At 37.5% G+C, this 16,698-nt stretch overlaps 1 protein-coding gene and 1 long non-coding RNA gene across 2 annotated transcripts; both read right to left on the reverse strand.

Annotated features, from left to right (window-relative positions):
• Positions 1 to 3,091: 3,091 nt before the first annotated feature.
• LOC135199419 (uncharacterized) lies at positions 3,092 to 9,434 on the reverse strand. The gene is made up of 2 exons (XM_064227444.1): positions 8,768 to 9,434; positions 3,092 to 4,205 (listed from the first exon to the last, which is right to left on the reverse strand). Exons 1-2 carry the CDS (start codon positions 8,878 to 8,880, stop codon positions 3,128 to 3,130), a joined length of 1,191 nt encoding a protein of 396 aa, XP_064083514.1. The 5' UTR covers positions 8,881 to 9,434; the 3' UTR covers positions 3,092 to 3,127.
• A 1,364-nt stretch (positions 9,435 to 10,798) lies between these two features.
• LOC135199409 (uncharacterized) lies at positions 10,799 to 16,232 on the reverse strand. Its single transcript, XR_010311062.1, has 3 exons — positions 16,044 to 16,232; positions 13,150 to 13,257; positions 10,799 to 11,363 (listed from the first exon to the last, which is right to left on the reverse strand). It is a non-coding gene; the product is annotated as an uncharacterized LOC135199409 (long non-coding RNA).
• Positions 16,233 to 16,698: the final 466 nt, after the last annotated feature.

Raw genomic sequence — 16,698 nt, forward strand, 5'->3', positions numbered from 1 at the left:
TATCAACATAAGGCTAAAGTAAAAGACTGTTTCACCAAGTATTCGTGTATTTACGGTACTATTTTGTTAACATACATTTTCGTGACATTTCATTACTAATCAGGGATCGTGAACGTCAGTATTGAAAGTTATGACTCCTGTTAGGTAGAGAGCCAGAAGGATGGCGCCAACTATGATCACCAGTAATATGGAGATGACGCAGCACTGCAAAAGAGAAAGCTTTCTTTTAAAACACTTATACATTGTAAAACTTATGTCTTAAACTTCCAAGCCAGATTTTAAAAGTCTTGTGTGTGTGTGAGAGAGAGAGAGAGAGAGAGAGAGAGAGAGAGAGAGAGAGAGAGAGAGAGAGAGAGAGTTGGACGTAGAATAAATGCCCTTCCCTTGTCATATCTGTGCAAAATTATTGGAATATATAACAACTATGTCTGTCATGCTTAGTGAGGCTTCCGTTTCAAGACTGATTTGGATGAGGTACGATGATGATTCCCAATGGTTGTAAAATTCTTTTTGTAGCATGAAAAAATTTCAAGAGTAATTAGTTGACACAATCGAAGTATGAATCAAAGTATGAAATACCAAGAGGCAGGAGTTCCCCAGGGTAGCATCCTAAAAGGTACTTATTTTTTTTTTATACTGGCCATTGGTTGCCTTGTCAAGCTTATTCCTGAGGACGTCAACGTATATCCTTATTTTTTTATTTTTTTTATTTTTTTTATTTTTTTGCTGCTGGGAAGATGCCCGTAACAGGTTCAATAACTTCAGCTCCTAATTCATAATTTTGTATGTGTAGTTTCGATTTCTCAACTACGAAAGTCACCCTGTCCATTTCTGTTGCTTGAAAAGTATTCGCCAAAACCAGGACTTATACATAGCTCTAGATAGGTGGAGCTTTCCTTGTTTGCAGAGACCAGATTCCTTAGGCTAATATGTGTCTGTAGACTCCTGGGATTTGTCCTGGCTGAGTTAAGGGTCATGTGTGCGAAGTCTTTTGTTCTGCTGAAACTTCTCTTCTACACGACGTACTACATCAGTTAGTCCATCGACTCTTGGGTAGTTTTAGGCTTCCTTTTTCATGTTTATTCATTCTGAATCACATTTGCTTGTTTGCCGATTTGTTTATTTGGTATTGTTTCTCATAACCTGCATTTTATTGTATCGCATTTATTTTGGCCTAATGGCGTTACTATTTACTTGATGAATGTTGATTGTTTAGTGGGTTGCTTGGCAAGTTAATGTTTGCACTTTGAATATTAAAATACGTTTTAGAGTTTATGGTTGACCATTCAGGATTATACATCTGAATTCTTTTTATTGTTGGATGAGTGTGTTTATTCAAAGTTAAATCTTCACTGAGGTCATCCCTGAATATTAAAGTAAGTGTGAGTTAAAAAATAAAATTTTTAGTTCGTTGCCATAGTTAACTTCTTATTCAGATTCAAATGCTTATGGAATTTATAGTGCCTTCCTACAAAGTATACGTAAGCAAATGTAGAGAGGTATATTCTCACACTTTTAATTGTGTTTTCACACTCTTAAGTACCTTCTCATATTCTTGAGTATAGTTTCACATTCTTGAGTATTTTCTATGGAGAATCTTCTCCCAATTGCACATAATTTTACAAGCAAAGTTAACACTTTTAAGCTCTATCATAAACTTTTGATTGTTTGTATGGTGTTTTCACGCTGCATGGAACTAGTGGTTATTCAGCAACGGGACCAACGACTTTATGTGACTTCCGAATCACGTCGAAAGTGAACTTCTATCTCCAGAAATACACATCTCTAACACTTCAATAGAATGCCCGAGGATCGAACTCGCGACCACCGAGGTGGCACGCCAAGACCATACCGATCACGCCACTGAGGCGCTAACCTAAACTTGTGAGAACATGCTCCCATAAAATGTCCCTGTTTATTTAATAACATCAAAAAAACTTGTTTACTTACTTGGCACGTCTTAGAACCATGACAGCAGCCCCTGCAGCAACAGTTACAGCACACAATTGAAACATCTGCGGAGTGACGCATGCTGGTAGAACTTGTGAGTATATGCTTGTTCAATCGATGTGAGGCGTCAGAGACAAATGGCGTGATAACGTTTTGAGCGTCCATTGTTTTAGACGCGATAATTCTCTCCCCATTGTTGTGTTCCTGAAAGTCTTTGTATAGAAAATTGTCGGTCATGTTTTTTTCATTATGTATATCAATTATATATATACATAATATATATACATATGAAAAAGTAAACAAAATTTTTGGTGTTTATATAACAGGGACATTTTTATGGGCGCGTGTTCTCAAAAGTTTAGGATTGAGCTTAAAATTATGCATTTCTTGGCCGTGTCCAATTGATTTTCGCTGATAAAATCCTACCAAAACATCGGATATGGGTCACATTTTGGAAATAGGTATTTGAAGCCACAGCCTAATTGGCAAAAATATGCAATAATGTCTAATGTGAATAATAAAGGCACTTACCAGAGTAAATCTAAGAAATTGAAAGGGTAACTTAGCTAAATTTAGACGCACCCAGAGAGAGACTATGTAGACGTCATTACTGAAGGCCCTCCCACTCATGATACTCTACTGTAGTATGACGTAGTTACTAGACACTCCAGTCGTATAGCCACTTTATGAATGAAAAAACACAAACAGGTACCCGATACACTTCTTCTCCTCTCTCTCTTCTCTATCTCTTCTCTCTCTGTATATATATATATATATATATATATATATATATATATATATATATATATATATATATATATATATATATATATTTCCTTTAAGCATAACTACATTATAGTGCAATATGATACTCATAATTCATAGTCTAAGCACTTGGGCTATAACATAAATTTTATAATCCATAGATCCAATTATTCTGCTGAACTGCATTAAAACTGAAATGTGAAATAAACTTATACAAAGATTAAAATATAAAACTATGTAAACGCATATGTTTTTGTTTGTTTAAGATTAAGACAGAACTTGTTCGAATCTGAGTCTTGCTCACTGAGCAGACCATAAGTAAAGAAGTTTCGTTACAAATACAGAAATCAATATTTCTTCATGAGTAAAGGGAAAAAGAAAGAAAATAGAGAACACACAACCAAAATAATTTTTATTCATTTTCATCATCGTCATCATCCAGGTATAGGTCTTCTATATCCTCGCCATCGTTGTCTAAGTTTATAATGATAGGTCCAACCACATGACGTTTCATACACGCCCATACTTGCTCAATGGCATTGAGCTCTGGGTGGGCAGGTGACAGACGCACCACCTCGTGGCCCCACTCTCGAATTATGTTGTCCACGATGTACTGTGGTTTTGGCCTGTTCTTTTGACATATGAGCAACAGCTCAGGTCTTGTGGCACCGTCTGGGGCAGGGATTCGGCGACTCTGAAGCCAGGTAATAAGGTCTGCTTTCTTGGTGGCCGTGGTAGGACACCGACACTCGTCTAATAGCTGGCTGTGATAAGGTACGTTGTCGAGCACCAACACTGATGGTTCAGGCAGCAATGGTAGAAGCTGCGTTGTTAACCAGGGTATGAACAGCTCGCCTGTCATTTCCCCGTGGTAATCGCCACTTGTACTCTTTGCAGGATAACAAAGGAAAGGGCCTTCAATAAATCCATTTGCTGTGCCAGCTGCTACCACCACGAAGCGCTCTCCCTCGCCAGGTGGTACCTGTCGGCTATGCGTGGCACTGGTAGCAGGTTGTGCGGTGTCCACCCACTCTCTGTTGTGGCTCATTCTGTTGGTGAACCACGTCTCATCGACATATACTATCTCCCTTCCATCTTCTCGATGGCGCTTCAGAGCCCGGAGAGCCCCGATCCGTCGGCAAACCACATCAATGGGCTCTTTTGCAAGATACATCTTTCGTTGAGACGTTTTATATCTGAATCCCATATCTTGCAGGAGCCGCCACACCGCTATCTCGGAGGTAGTTTCAGGAATTATGGTGGCTGTCTTCAAATCTGTCATCAGGGTTCTAACAGTAAATACTTGCTTTGCAGCAAATATCTCGTGAACAAACCGATGAATGGCACCCACTGTAAAATTATCAAAGACTTGTGGTATAGGAAATACTTTGCCAGCAGACTCATGTGAGATCACTGATCTGTTACGGTGAACAATCTTCCTCACAGAAAGCGACGTGATACCCATGAAATTTGCCACACGGTCGTAGGGCCTGTGGACAAAGATCAGTATTTAGCCAGTGAATAAAAATGCATTATATGTTATACTTTGTTTTCTCTACGCACACGTTCATGCAAAGAAATTGATAATATTATAAGTCATAATAATCATTAATATTCGTCACAGTTATTATCATTATTGTTGTTATTAATATAATCATCATTATTGTTATTATTCATACTTCAACATGAAGGAAGAGTATGAGTAGAATATTTAGAGATATATAAATGCTTTACATATATGAACTTAGACATATATAGTACATACATGCACATACACATGATTTATAAATGAAGCTTTATATATAAATGTGTGTGTGTGTAAGTACAGTATATATATATATATATATATATATATATAATATATATATATATATATATATATATTATATATCGAGCTACAATGTCCTTTAATATCTAATTCGCTCTACCTCGGAATTAATATATTTTCATATATGCTTAACCGAAGGGGAATTTTTTCTCGATAATAGATTTGCCTGGACCAGGGCGCGAACCTATGGATCCTTTCAAACCCAGGAACGTCAGTGAAGCTTTTCCTACTACACCACCGCGAGAGGTTAAAAGTTCATGTCGCCTCTCACCCTCATATACCTTTCGCGCGCAGGTAATTAAATGGTTTGGAGACAACATCAACCCACCTCGACTCCGGTAGTGTTTGTAGTGCTTTTGACAGCACGTAGCCAATCTATAAGTCATATCACATTTCCGTGATTCATATACATATATCGAGCTACAATGTCCTTTAATATCTAATTCGCTCTACCTCGGAATTAATATATTTTCATATATGCTTAACCGAAGGGGAATTTTTTTCTCGATAATAGATTTGCCTGGACCAGGGCGCGAACCTATGGATCCTTTCAAACCCAGGAACGTCAGTGAAGCTTTTCCTACTACACCACCGCGAGAGGTTAAAAGTTCATGTCGCCTCTCACCCTCATATACCTTTCGCGCGCAGGTAATTAAATGGTTTGGAGACAACATCAACCCACCTCGACTCCGGTAGTGTTTGTAGTGCTTTTGACAGCACGTAGCCAATCTATAAGTCATATCACATTTCCGTGATTCATATACTATATACGAGCTACAATGTCCTTTAATATCTAATTCGCTCTACTCGGAATTAATATATTTTCATATATGCTTAACCGAAGGGGAATTTTTTCTCGATAATAGATTTGCCTGGACCAGGGCGCGAACCTATGGATCCTTTCAAACCCAGGAACGTCAGTGAAGCTTTTCCTACTACACCACCGCGAGAGGTTAAAAGTTCATGTCGCCTCTCACCCTCATATACCTTTCGCGCGCAGGTAATTAGATGGTTTGGAGACAATACAACCCACCTCGACTCCGGTAGTGTTTGTAGTGCTTTTGACAACACGTAGCCAATCTATAAGTCATATCACATTTCCGTGATTCATATACATATATCGAGCTACATGTCCTTTAATATCTAATTCGCTCTACCTCGGAATTAATATATTTTCATATATGCTTAACCGAAGGGGAATTTTTTCTCGATAATAGATTTGCCTGGACCAGGGCGCGAACCTATGGATCCTTTCAAACCCAGGAACGTCAGTGAAGCTTTTCCTACTACACCACCGCGAGAGGTTAAAAGTTCATGTCGCCTCTCACCCTCATATACCTTTCGCGCGCAGGTAATTAGATGGTTTGGAGACAACATCAACCCACCTCGACTCCGGTAGTGTTTGTAGTGCTTTTGACACACGTAGCCAATCTATAAGTCATATCACATTTCCGTGATTCATATACATATATCGAGCTACAATGTCCTTTAATATCTAATTCGCTCTACCTCGGAATTAATATATTTCATATATGCTTAACCGAAGGGGAATTTTTTCTCGATAATAGATTTGCCTGGACCAGGGCGCGAACCTATGGATCCTTTCAAACCCAGGAACGTCAGTGAAGCTTTTCCTACTACACCACCGCGAGAGGTTAAAAAGTTCATGTCGCCTCTCACCTCATATACCTTTCGCGCGCAGGTAATTAGATGGTTTGGAGACAACATCAACCCACCTGACTCCGGTAGTGTTTGTAGTACTTTTGACAACACGTAGCCAATCTATAAGTCATATCACATTTCCGTGATTCATATACATATATCGAGCTACAATGTCCTTTAATATCTAATTCGCTCTACCTCGGAATTAATATATTTTCATATATGCTTAACCGAAGGGGAATTTTTTTTCTCGATAATAGATTTGCCTGGACCAGAGGCGCGAACCTATGGATCCTTTCAAACCCAGGAACGTGTAGTAGGTAAAAGCTTCACTGACATTCCTGGGTTTGAAAGGATCCATAGGTTCGCGCCCTGGTCCAGGCAAATCTATTATCGAGAAAAAATTCCCCTTCGGTTAAGCATATATGAAAATATATTAATTCCGAGGTAGAGCGAATTAGATATTAAAGGACATTGTAGCTCGATATATGTTTATGAATCACGGAAATGTGATATGACTTATAGATTGGCTACGTGTTGTCAAAAGCACTACAAACACTACCGGAGTCGAGGTGGGTTGATGTTGTCTCCAAACCATCTAATTACCTGCGCGCGAAAGGTATATGAGGGTGAGAGGCGACATGAACTTTTAACCTCTCGCGGTGGTGTAGTAGGAAAAGCTTCACTGACGTTCCTGGGTTTGAAAGGATCCATAGGTTCGCGCCCTGGTCCAGGCAAATCTATTATCGAGAAAAAATTCCCCTTCGGTTAAGCATATATGAAAATATATTAATTCGAGGTAGAGCGAATTAGATATTAAAGGACATTGTAGCTCGATATATGTATATGAATCACGGAAATGTGATATGACTTATAGATTGGCTACGTTGTGTCAAAAGCACTACAAACACTACCGGGAGTCGAGGTGGGGTTGATGTTGTCTCCAAACCATCTAATTACCTGCGCGCGAAAAGGTATATGAGGGTGAGAGGCGACATGAACTTTTTAACCTCTCGCGGTGGTGTAGTAGGAAAAGCTTCACTGACGTTCCTGGGTTTGAAAGGATCCATAGGTTCGCGCCCTGGTCCAGGCAAATCTATTATCGAGAAAAAATTCCCCTTCGGTTAAGCATATATGAAAATATTTAATTCCGAGGTAGAGCGAATTAGATATTAAAGGACATTGTAGCTCGATATATGTATATGAATCACGGAAATGTGATATGACTTATAGATTGGCTACGTGTTGTCAAAAGCACTACAAACACTACCGGAGTCGAGGTGGGTTGATGTTGTCTCCAAACCATCTAATTACCTGCGCGCGAAAGGTATATGAGGGTGAGAGGCGACATGAACTTTTAACCTCTCGCGGTGGTGTAGTAGGAAAAGCTTCACTGACGTTCCTGGGTTTGAAAGGATCCATAGGTTCGCGCCCTGGTCCAGGCAAATCTATTATCGAGAAAAAATTCCCCTTCGGTTAAGCATATATGAAAATATATTAATTCCGAGGTAGAGCGAATTAGATATTAAAGGACATTGTAGCTCGATATATGTATATGAATCACGGAAATGTGATATGACTTATAGATTGGCTACGTGTTGTCAAAAGCACTACAAACACTACCGGAGTCGAGGTGGGTTGATGTTGTCTCCAAACCATCTAATTACCTGCGCGCGAAAGGTATATGAGGGTGAGAGGCGACATGACTTTTAACCTCTCGCGGGGTGGTAGTAGAAAAGCTTCACTGACGTTCCTGGGTTTGAAAGGTCCATAGGTTCGCGCCCTGTCCAGGCAAATCCTATTATCGAGAAAAAATTCCCCTTCGGTTAAGCCATATATGAAAATATAATTAATTTCCGAGGTAGAGCGAATTAGATATTAAAGGACATTGTAGCTCGATATAGTATATGAATCACGGAAATGTGATATGACTTATAGATTGGCCTACGTGTTGTCAAAAAGCACTACAAACATACCGGAGTCGAGGTGGGTTGATGTTGTCTCCAAACCATCTAATTACCTTGCGCGCGAAAGGTATATGGGGTGAGAGGCGACATGAACTTTTAACCTCTCGCGGTGGTGGTAGTAGGAAAGCTCACGACGTTCCGGTTTGAAAGGATCCATAGGTTCGCGCCCTGGTCAGGCAAATCTATTATCGAGAAAAATTCCCCTTCGGTTAGCATATATGAAAATATATTAATTCCGAGGTAGAGCGAATTAGATATTAAAGGACATTGTAGCTCGATATATGTATATGAATCACGGAAATGTGATATGACTTATATATATATATATATACTATATATATAAGGATAGCAGTAGAATAGGTAAATTGTTAAATATGGTTGATGGAGCTAGTCAGTGATATAGTTTGCAGTCAAGAAAAAATCTGTCATCTCTTATTCTTATTGGGAAAATTTAGATATACATTAATATAAACAAAATATTTTTATATCTCATTTTTTTTCCAAACTCGTCATTCAAGTATGACCCCTATAAAATTTAATTTAGGCTTCCTGTCTGAATCATTTGGTGTTTGTGCATGATCTGTTATCCACTTACCTGTTAATATTAATCATATGACGCATGCGGTTCTTTTCTTTATTGCATACTGCAAAAACACGCAGCACGAAAGCAGTCTTGCAGCCACGAGGACAATTTGCCAGGCCTGCCATAAGTGAAGCACCAGACAGCAGTCACGTAGAACAGATTGGCTTTGACGTATGAATGCTCTGCTCTCCTCCTGTTATCGGCGTGTTTACTATTGTGAATGGAAAGTTTACTGGGTATTACGTCTGATGTCATAGTTCACGTCACAAGTAGCCTCTCTCTGGGTGCGTCTAAATTTAGCTAAGTTACCCTTTCAATTTCTTATATTTACTCTGGTAAGTGCCTTTATTATTCACATTAGACATTACTGCATATTTTTTGCCAATTAGGCTGTGGCTTCAAATACCTATTTCCAAAATGTGACCCATCCGATGTTTTGGTAGGATTTTATCAACGAAAATCAATTGGACACGGCCCTGAAATGCATAGTAGTTCATTCAATGCGGGTATCGTCTCCACCCCCAAATATTGTGGTATCTCATAACTGTCTGGGAAAGTGTTAACTTTACGTGTAAAATTATGTGCAGTTGGGAGAAGATTCTCCAGAGAACATATTTAAGAATGTGAAACTATACTCAAGAATATGAGAAGGTACTTAAGAGTGTGAAAACATACTTAAAAGTGTGAGATTATACCTCGCAGCATTTGCTTACGTATACTATATATTTACATATATATATATATATATATATATATCTATATATATTATATATATATATATATATATATATATATATATATATATATATATATACACACAGGGTGCGAAGTGGAAGACGTGTATTATGAGGGGTAGGCAAAGTTCAGAGATGGATCCTCAGCGAATGGAAGAATAACTTGCAAGTATAGATTTATAGGAATAAGGAAGAAAAGAAGTGTATGTCTGGCTAGTGAGATAAGAAGTTCAATCAGGGGAAAAGGTTTTACTAGATGCCAATCAATTCAGAGAGACAAATTAACGAGCGGAGTCCTTTTAGAATAAAATAGAATTATCTGTAGCTTTGCCTTTTGAAGAGACGAGTGGTCTTGTGAAGGCAGAGGGATTGTTTTTGTAGCTATAATGCTGAATTGAAAGGCAGGTTTGAATGATGTTAAGTGAAAGGGTTAGTGTATACTATATGAGAATGATTCTGGAAGTGACATTTTGGGGATGTTACGAAGCCATTAACATGGCTGAAGAATGGAAAGGCATCCGAGGTTGATGATACGGGAGAGATACTCAGTATAGTGGTGAATATGTGGTAGGTGTGTCTGGAGAGGGAAATTTCTCAAGGAATTAGAGTAAAAGTCTTTACTTTGAGAAAAGAAATTTGTAATTGAAGAATTATCGCGACATTGTATTATTTAGCAAACATAGAAAAGAGAATGGTTTCATTTTCATTGGTAAAGTAAGGCTAATCATCAAAGGTTGAACAGAGGAAGGGCTTTGTGCGTTTAGACAAAGTATTTTGATAAAGAAATTGTTGTCATTTGGTTTTTTAGGGAATTGATGTATGCTGACATTTAGTTGGTTTGTCTACGTTTTGAAAACTAGTTTGTAGTATGTACTGCCAAAGTCATTGGTTTTTTCAAGACAGGGATGATTAAAATCCTTCTTACGAAAATACCTGTATTAATAACAAACCAAGATTGCACATTAGTGTTACAGAGTAGAATGCATAATGAAAATATTTTGGCAGCGTGAAACTATTTAGCAATATACTTTCAGTGAGCTGATGATAACGAGCATCTTTTGAAAAACAAATGTTGAATTTACTTAGGCCAAAAGGCTATTGACACCGGCGAGTAAGTTGGAACACATGCATCGTCTGTCTATCCTGGCTCTGAACGGTATTTCAACTCTTGAAATCTTCCTATAATCATATACTTCAATGAGCAACGATTATCTGGTGATTTTTTGTTTTTAGAAGTTTGGCTGTAGATTCAATGGATCCAGGCTCACCGTAACAGAATTAGACAGATGCATAATAACATCCATGCTGGTATAGTCATGTTTTTCTTCTGTTTTATATACTATCAACTTTTATTTTTTCAAGATCTGGATTCGCTCCCTTGCTCAAGTCTAGCTGAAAATAGCTGCTTGAAATATAAGAGAAACGCGTCTTCCATTTCTTTGAAGTTGAAAACTTCACAAATGCTAATGCTCCTTCAGCTCAATCTACAGTATAATCACATTTTATATATAAGCCTTTCCTTTTGCCCAGCGCTTCCTAATTATGCACTTTTAAGAACCTCTCTACACTTTTTCGCTCCGCTGGCGACAAATGTTTTTGAGTTTTATGTAAAAGCTTTGCCCTGTGAGAACATATTTGCAGTAATGATAATGATAATAATGATAACAATTATAATAATGACTCCGAGGATCTCTTTCAATGACTTGATTGACAAAAGAAAGTTCTCCGCAGATGCTCCTAATCGATGTTTTCCGGTCCTTCTGTTTTTTGGCCTTTTGATCTTAATCAGGCTGTATTCCATCCTCGTTCTGGCAGTCTTAGCTCTGCCTCCTCCTCCGGATCCTGGTATCTCCCATCTCCATCAAGCTCATTTGCTGTAGGAGAAAAATAATGATTTAATGCCTGAGATTTTGCTGGACTGCACTGAATCATGTATGACCAAAAAATGTTCTGTGACATTGTATTTAATGGACTAGACCGAAATGTTGCGTGACCCTGTCTGTTAATGCGAGGCCAAAATGTTCTGTGACCTTGTATTTAATGGAGTAAACCAAGAAGTTGTTTGACCGTATATGTTAATTATGCTGATGCTAGACCGAAATGTTTTTTTTTATCCCGTGTTTAATGGATTAGACTAAAATGTTCTTGGACCTTACATTCAATGGACTTGACAAAAATGTTGTATGACCACCTATGACAATGCTAGATCAAAATGTTCTGTAACTTTGTATTTAAATGGACTAACCCGATGTGTTGCGTGACCTTGTATAGTAATACTAGACTAAAAAAATCCTGTGATCTTGTATTTAATAGACTATGCTTAATGACATTGAATAATAATACTAGATAAAAATTCTGTGACTTTGTAGTTAATGGACTAGCTCAAAAGCTTCAGGCAATAGTCAAAATATTAGCCTTATATTGTTTCTAAAAGCAAAAATATTGTATGGGCTTTATATTTGAATTAATTAGCTAAAAAAAAAGTTTCAGTTATTAAAAAAAAAATACAGGGAACACCCAAGAGGTATGTTTCTTCCTAAGACAATAACTTCATTGGTATTAACTAAGATATGTACACATGTAATGTATATATTCTAGGTATTTCATTTAGAAAGCATTTAAACGCATCGAGACGCGTGTACATGGTAAACTGATAACTAAAAATTTATATAGCAAATGATAAACTATAATAGAGCACAGACGCACTTCATATTTGTTTAAATTCCGTATGACGACAAACTTTGACCTTTAGCTGTTTATTCAGTAATTTGTTCACAGACAGCTTTGCTAAAGCCTTTCCCTGATAAAATGTTTACACAATCACTTTTTAAACCCGTAAGTACTGTAATCGCATAATTGAACACGCATTAAAATCAGGATATTTAGCTAAACTGATAAAGAGAATACTGATGCAATTGACCTTGTTGCTCGTCCAAGTAAATACCTTATCTTGGGAAATATTACGTAGACTTTCCCTTGTGACGTAAGATCAGTCAATATTTGGGGACCTTATGCTGTATTACCATTTTGTATGCTTATTTTTTATTTATTTATTTTTTTCACTATACATCTTTTATCTTCAGAAGGGGTGGCACCAAATGGTATTAACACACTGGTTCTCTCTCTCTCTCTCTCTCTCTCTCTCTCTCTCACTCTTTTATTTTTTTTAAACCCTGGCTGAGATCCGTCACGATCGACTAACCACCAGATACATAATCACTGCTGAAGGTCAGTAAGGGCCCTGATTTTTTCAGGATGCTAACCTGAAGACGTTTCTCCTCGTAGGATCGATTTACGCTTAAGATCGATAAAGGAGAATATAAATAAAAATGGCAGTGCCATTCCTTTTGCTCTATTCCATCTGTCAGAATGTTCAAAAGTAGGGCAGTCTGCTGCGTCTGTTTGTCTGTATGTCAGCTTGCAAGTAATGGGCGTGGCAAGAATTATTTATAGTTTGATATGGTTGTCAGTTCGTCTGCCTGTTTGCCCACAATATATTTCAAAAGAAGTTATTTGTTTATTTATTTGTTATATTTTCTATTTAATGGGATTTCATTACATACCAAGTCAAGAGAACCCCAAATTTTTTCAGAAAATCAAAATTTCTTTTATTTCTTTGCATAGAGAAAGGAATAGATTTTCGTGAATGCACAAACTTACCTCAACTGATTATAGTCGCCGTCCTTAGACTACTATAATTCCCGTCAAGTACAGGATCAAGACGATGATTGCGGCCACCACCGCCAGCACGATTAGACCAATGACAGCCTGGAAAGGGGAAGATTAGATTATTTACTAAGCCTTGTTTATTTGGCTGGTTGATTGATTGATTTATTCATTTATTTATTGTGGCCAAGAGGCGGAGACGAACATGGCCGACCATCTCAGGCTCTCTACCTTAATTGCGTTTTGTTAGACTTATAAACACCTCCATTTTTGAAATGCAGCTTTCTCGCGCCCTCTCGTTGAGCTTTATTATTATTTAGTATTCTTCGCAGTACCTGGAGTAGGTGAGGGTATTTGTTTGCTCTTATTATTGGCCTTTTCTCTAAAGAAAAAAAAAAAAAAAAAAAAAAAAAAAAGGGAAGTCGGTCGGGAGAATGAAGGGGTTGGAGTAGGGTAGGGGGGGGGGGGGGGCCCTCTGACTTGATGGCCATGCAAGAAATGTTAATGGTAGTAATGTAATGATTCTATAAATACGTAGAGGAAACCTTTAAATTTATACTTAATATATTCCATGCATAAGATCGTGAATATTTTTAGAGCCCAGTGATGATAATAAAATTTTCAGTAAAACTTTAACCAGTAATCAGCACTGAAAATGCACTTTGTACTAAAACTTTTCCTTAAGCATTGGATTTTTATTTACGACATCGGATCATTTCTTCAGTGAATCTATAACAATATCCGTCTTCAGTGACACCACTTGGCGAAATTAAAAACGAGGAAAGATAAAAAGCTGGAATGTGACCCTTCCCTTATTTCGAGAAAGTCATATTTTCCTCCTTCAGAAGTCTCTCTATCGGCTAGAGATTAACCTAAAACCTTTACTCTTGAGATATCGGACTGGATAATTTTATCGGAGGACAGAAAATTCCTCGTCTGTCCTTATCAGATCTTGAAGCGACTTGCTGTGAAAATATTAGTTGATTAATTGATTATCGACAAAGGTTGTAGGCCGTCAGAAAACTAGCATCTGATTCTCCAAACGTTTTCCATACATATTGTTTTTATTTCTCCCTACTTGCCTCTGATTAAGTGTCCCTTTTTCAACCTCACCCAAAGTGAGCTAACAAAGTGGGTCTGACGTGAAACATTTCGTTGACCCTTTTACTTATCTGATAAAGATGATGAATCGATTTAGAATCGAGAAATCTGAATTCTTCTTGAAGCTTTTCACAGAAAAGTGAGTAGTATCAGTAACGAGTCATTTTTTTTCACAAACTGAAAAAGAACTTGAAAAAACGGGAAATCTGAATTCTTCTTGAAGCTTTTCACAGAAAAGTGAGTAGTATCAGTAACGAGTCATTTTTTTCACAAGCTGAAAAAGAATTTGAAAAAACGGGAAATCTGAATTCTTCTTGAAGCTTTTCACAGAAAAGTTAGTAGTAACAGTAATGAGTCATTTTTTTAATAGACTGAAAAAGGGATTTTGCCATTTGCTTATCACACTGTTTTTGTTCGTGAAGTTTCACAGACTTCTTGAATAAGTGGGGCTTTACCTCAGTCTGTCCATAGCACAGCAAATTTGAAAAGAATACGTCATGAAAAAACTGTATTGACCAGTTATGCTGCACATTTGTTGCAGAAACTGGCCAAAACAATTATGATGGAAACACTGATCTTGACTGTAAACATTTTCTAGAATAATGTGATTTATCCAGTTCCCAAAAGTAAGACGGGGTGGCGATCGGACATTCCATTGCCTCATAGTCATGCACGTAAGCAGTCAAGTACTGTATATTTTATAAGATTGCATTCTGAACGGCCTTCTTTCCTTATAGTGTATCGTTCAGTGAGGAATCGTTTTAAATAACTGGTATTAGGCGTTAGAAAAAGTTTATAATAATATTAATCCTGTTGTTGGAATTAAACAAAGCCAAACTTGGTACGAATTGTTCTCTTTATTCAGCGGAGTGACATGAATTCTACTTCATGGTTAATTTATTTGTTGCATTTTACTTTTATCACGTTATTTTAGTTTATCAATCAGTTTTGCATTTTACTTAGCTCTTCTCCCTAGCAATGGTGATAGGTCATTGTTAACCTGTTACAGTCTGGGATGGCTGCTATTCGAATATTTGGATGGAACAGTGAAATATTAGAATAAATGGTCCAAACAAATAATCATAAAGCATCCACTCCAGGTAAAAATTCAGTGTTCAGGCTTCATTGGTTTAATTCAATTCAGTGCCACCAATCCTGAGAGGTTGAGAAACCCAAAAATAAAATTTTATTTAATAAATTTTATTTTACAGTCAAACAGAACAGCTTCGATGAAGTATGTTGAAAGTAAAAGATTTCATATTTTATTCTTTTTCAGTCAGGAGATATTCACGGCTTTACTTTGCTTCTATGTCTCCAGTTTAATGGGTAAACTGTGAAATATCCTTTGAAATTTTAAAAATACATACTAGCTTTACTTTTAATACACCATTCAAGATAAGTATAACGAAAGTTGTGATGTCAAGATGCATTCGTGAAAAACATACCAGAAATCATCGTAACCACTGTCCTACTTTTACTTTAGATAAGCTGTTTTGACCCTTTTCCCACACTTATGATAACAATGGTTCCCTCATGTTTCACCACAGAATCTTGTCCAAATCTCCACTCGAGGTTATATACCAAGGCTTCTGTTCTTGCATGACAATTAATAACTTTTCTGACTCCCTCTTCGCGTCTAGTGGCTTATATTCCATATTACTAAGGCTTGCTGCAAGTTTCAAAGCATTTACATCTTAGAAGAGTACTTTAGGCGAGTTGCTTTCAAAGGGCTTCACTCTACGGGGTAAAGAAAGGTATTACCAATAAACAACCAAGGTTCTACTCACTCCACAGCATATGTTTCCCGTACAGCAGCAGCAAACTGCACATGTAGCGCATTCGCACAGTTCACATAAACAGCATTCGCACAATTCACACATGTTCTCTGGTCTGTGCAGGTTATTTTCCGCTCGAGTTTAAAATGCTTTTAGAAGTTCACGACACGAACAGTCCACTCGGCTGAAGACTTCAATGATATGACTAAGGCTGGTAGATGTGAAGAGACTTTTTATCTTATCTTTAAGTAAGCAGTTATGAATGTGATAAGGCCCTGTGCCAACGTAACATTCATGTGCACACAACGCAATATTTATTCAGGAATAAGATTGTTTGGTTAATGGATTATATATATGTGCAATATATTGGATTGTGTAATATATTTACACGCACTCACGCAGGGGTGTGTGAATAGGCTAATGTTGTGGAAGTTTTCAAACCTAACATGAAGTGCTTTCTCACACTGCGAAGCTCCTACTGTCCTTGTAACATACCTGTAATCAGCACTGCTGGTGTATAAACACCGTCAGTCTTTTAATTGGGAGGTGGATTAGGAATAAGTAAGACCTTGTTTAGCCCAGTTAGTGGAGTCATTTAGAACAGAAAGGTTATTATAACCAAGTGGAAAATGTTCCAAAAGGGAGACTAGTCACCCCATCTTATGTT

Source organism: Macrobrachium nipponense, chromosome 23 (genome assembly GCF_015104395.2).
Source record: "Macrobrachium nipponense isolate FS-2020 chromosome 23, ASM1510439v2, whole genome shotgun sequence".
In the NCBI taxonomy this organism is placed as follows: Eukaryota; Metazoa; Arthropoda; class Malacostraca; order Decapoda; family Palaemonidae; genus Macrobrachium; species Macrobrachium nipponense.

Coding starts and splice junctions, on each gene's coding strand:
- LOC135199419 (XM_064227444.1), bottom strand. CDS start 8,880: ATGGCAGGCCTGGCAAATTGTCCTCGTGGCTGCAAGACTGCTTTCGTG. Junction 4,206..8,767: donor CATATGATTAATATTAACAG/GTAAGTGGATAA, acceptor CTTTGTCCACAG/GCCCTACGACCGTGTGGCAA.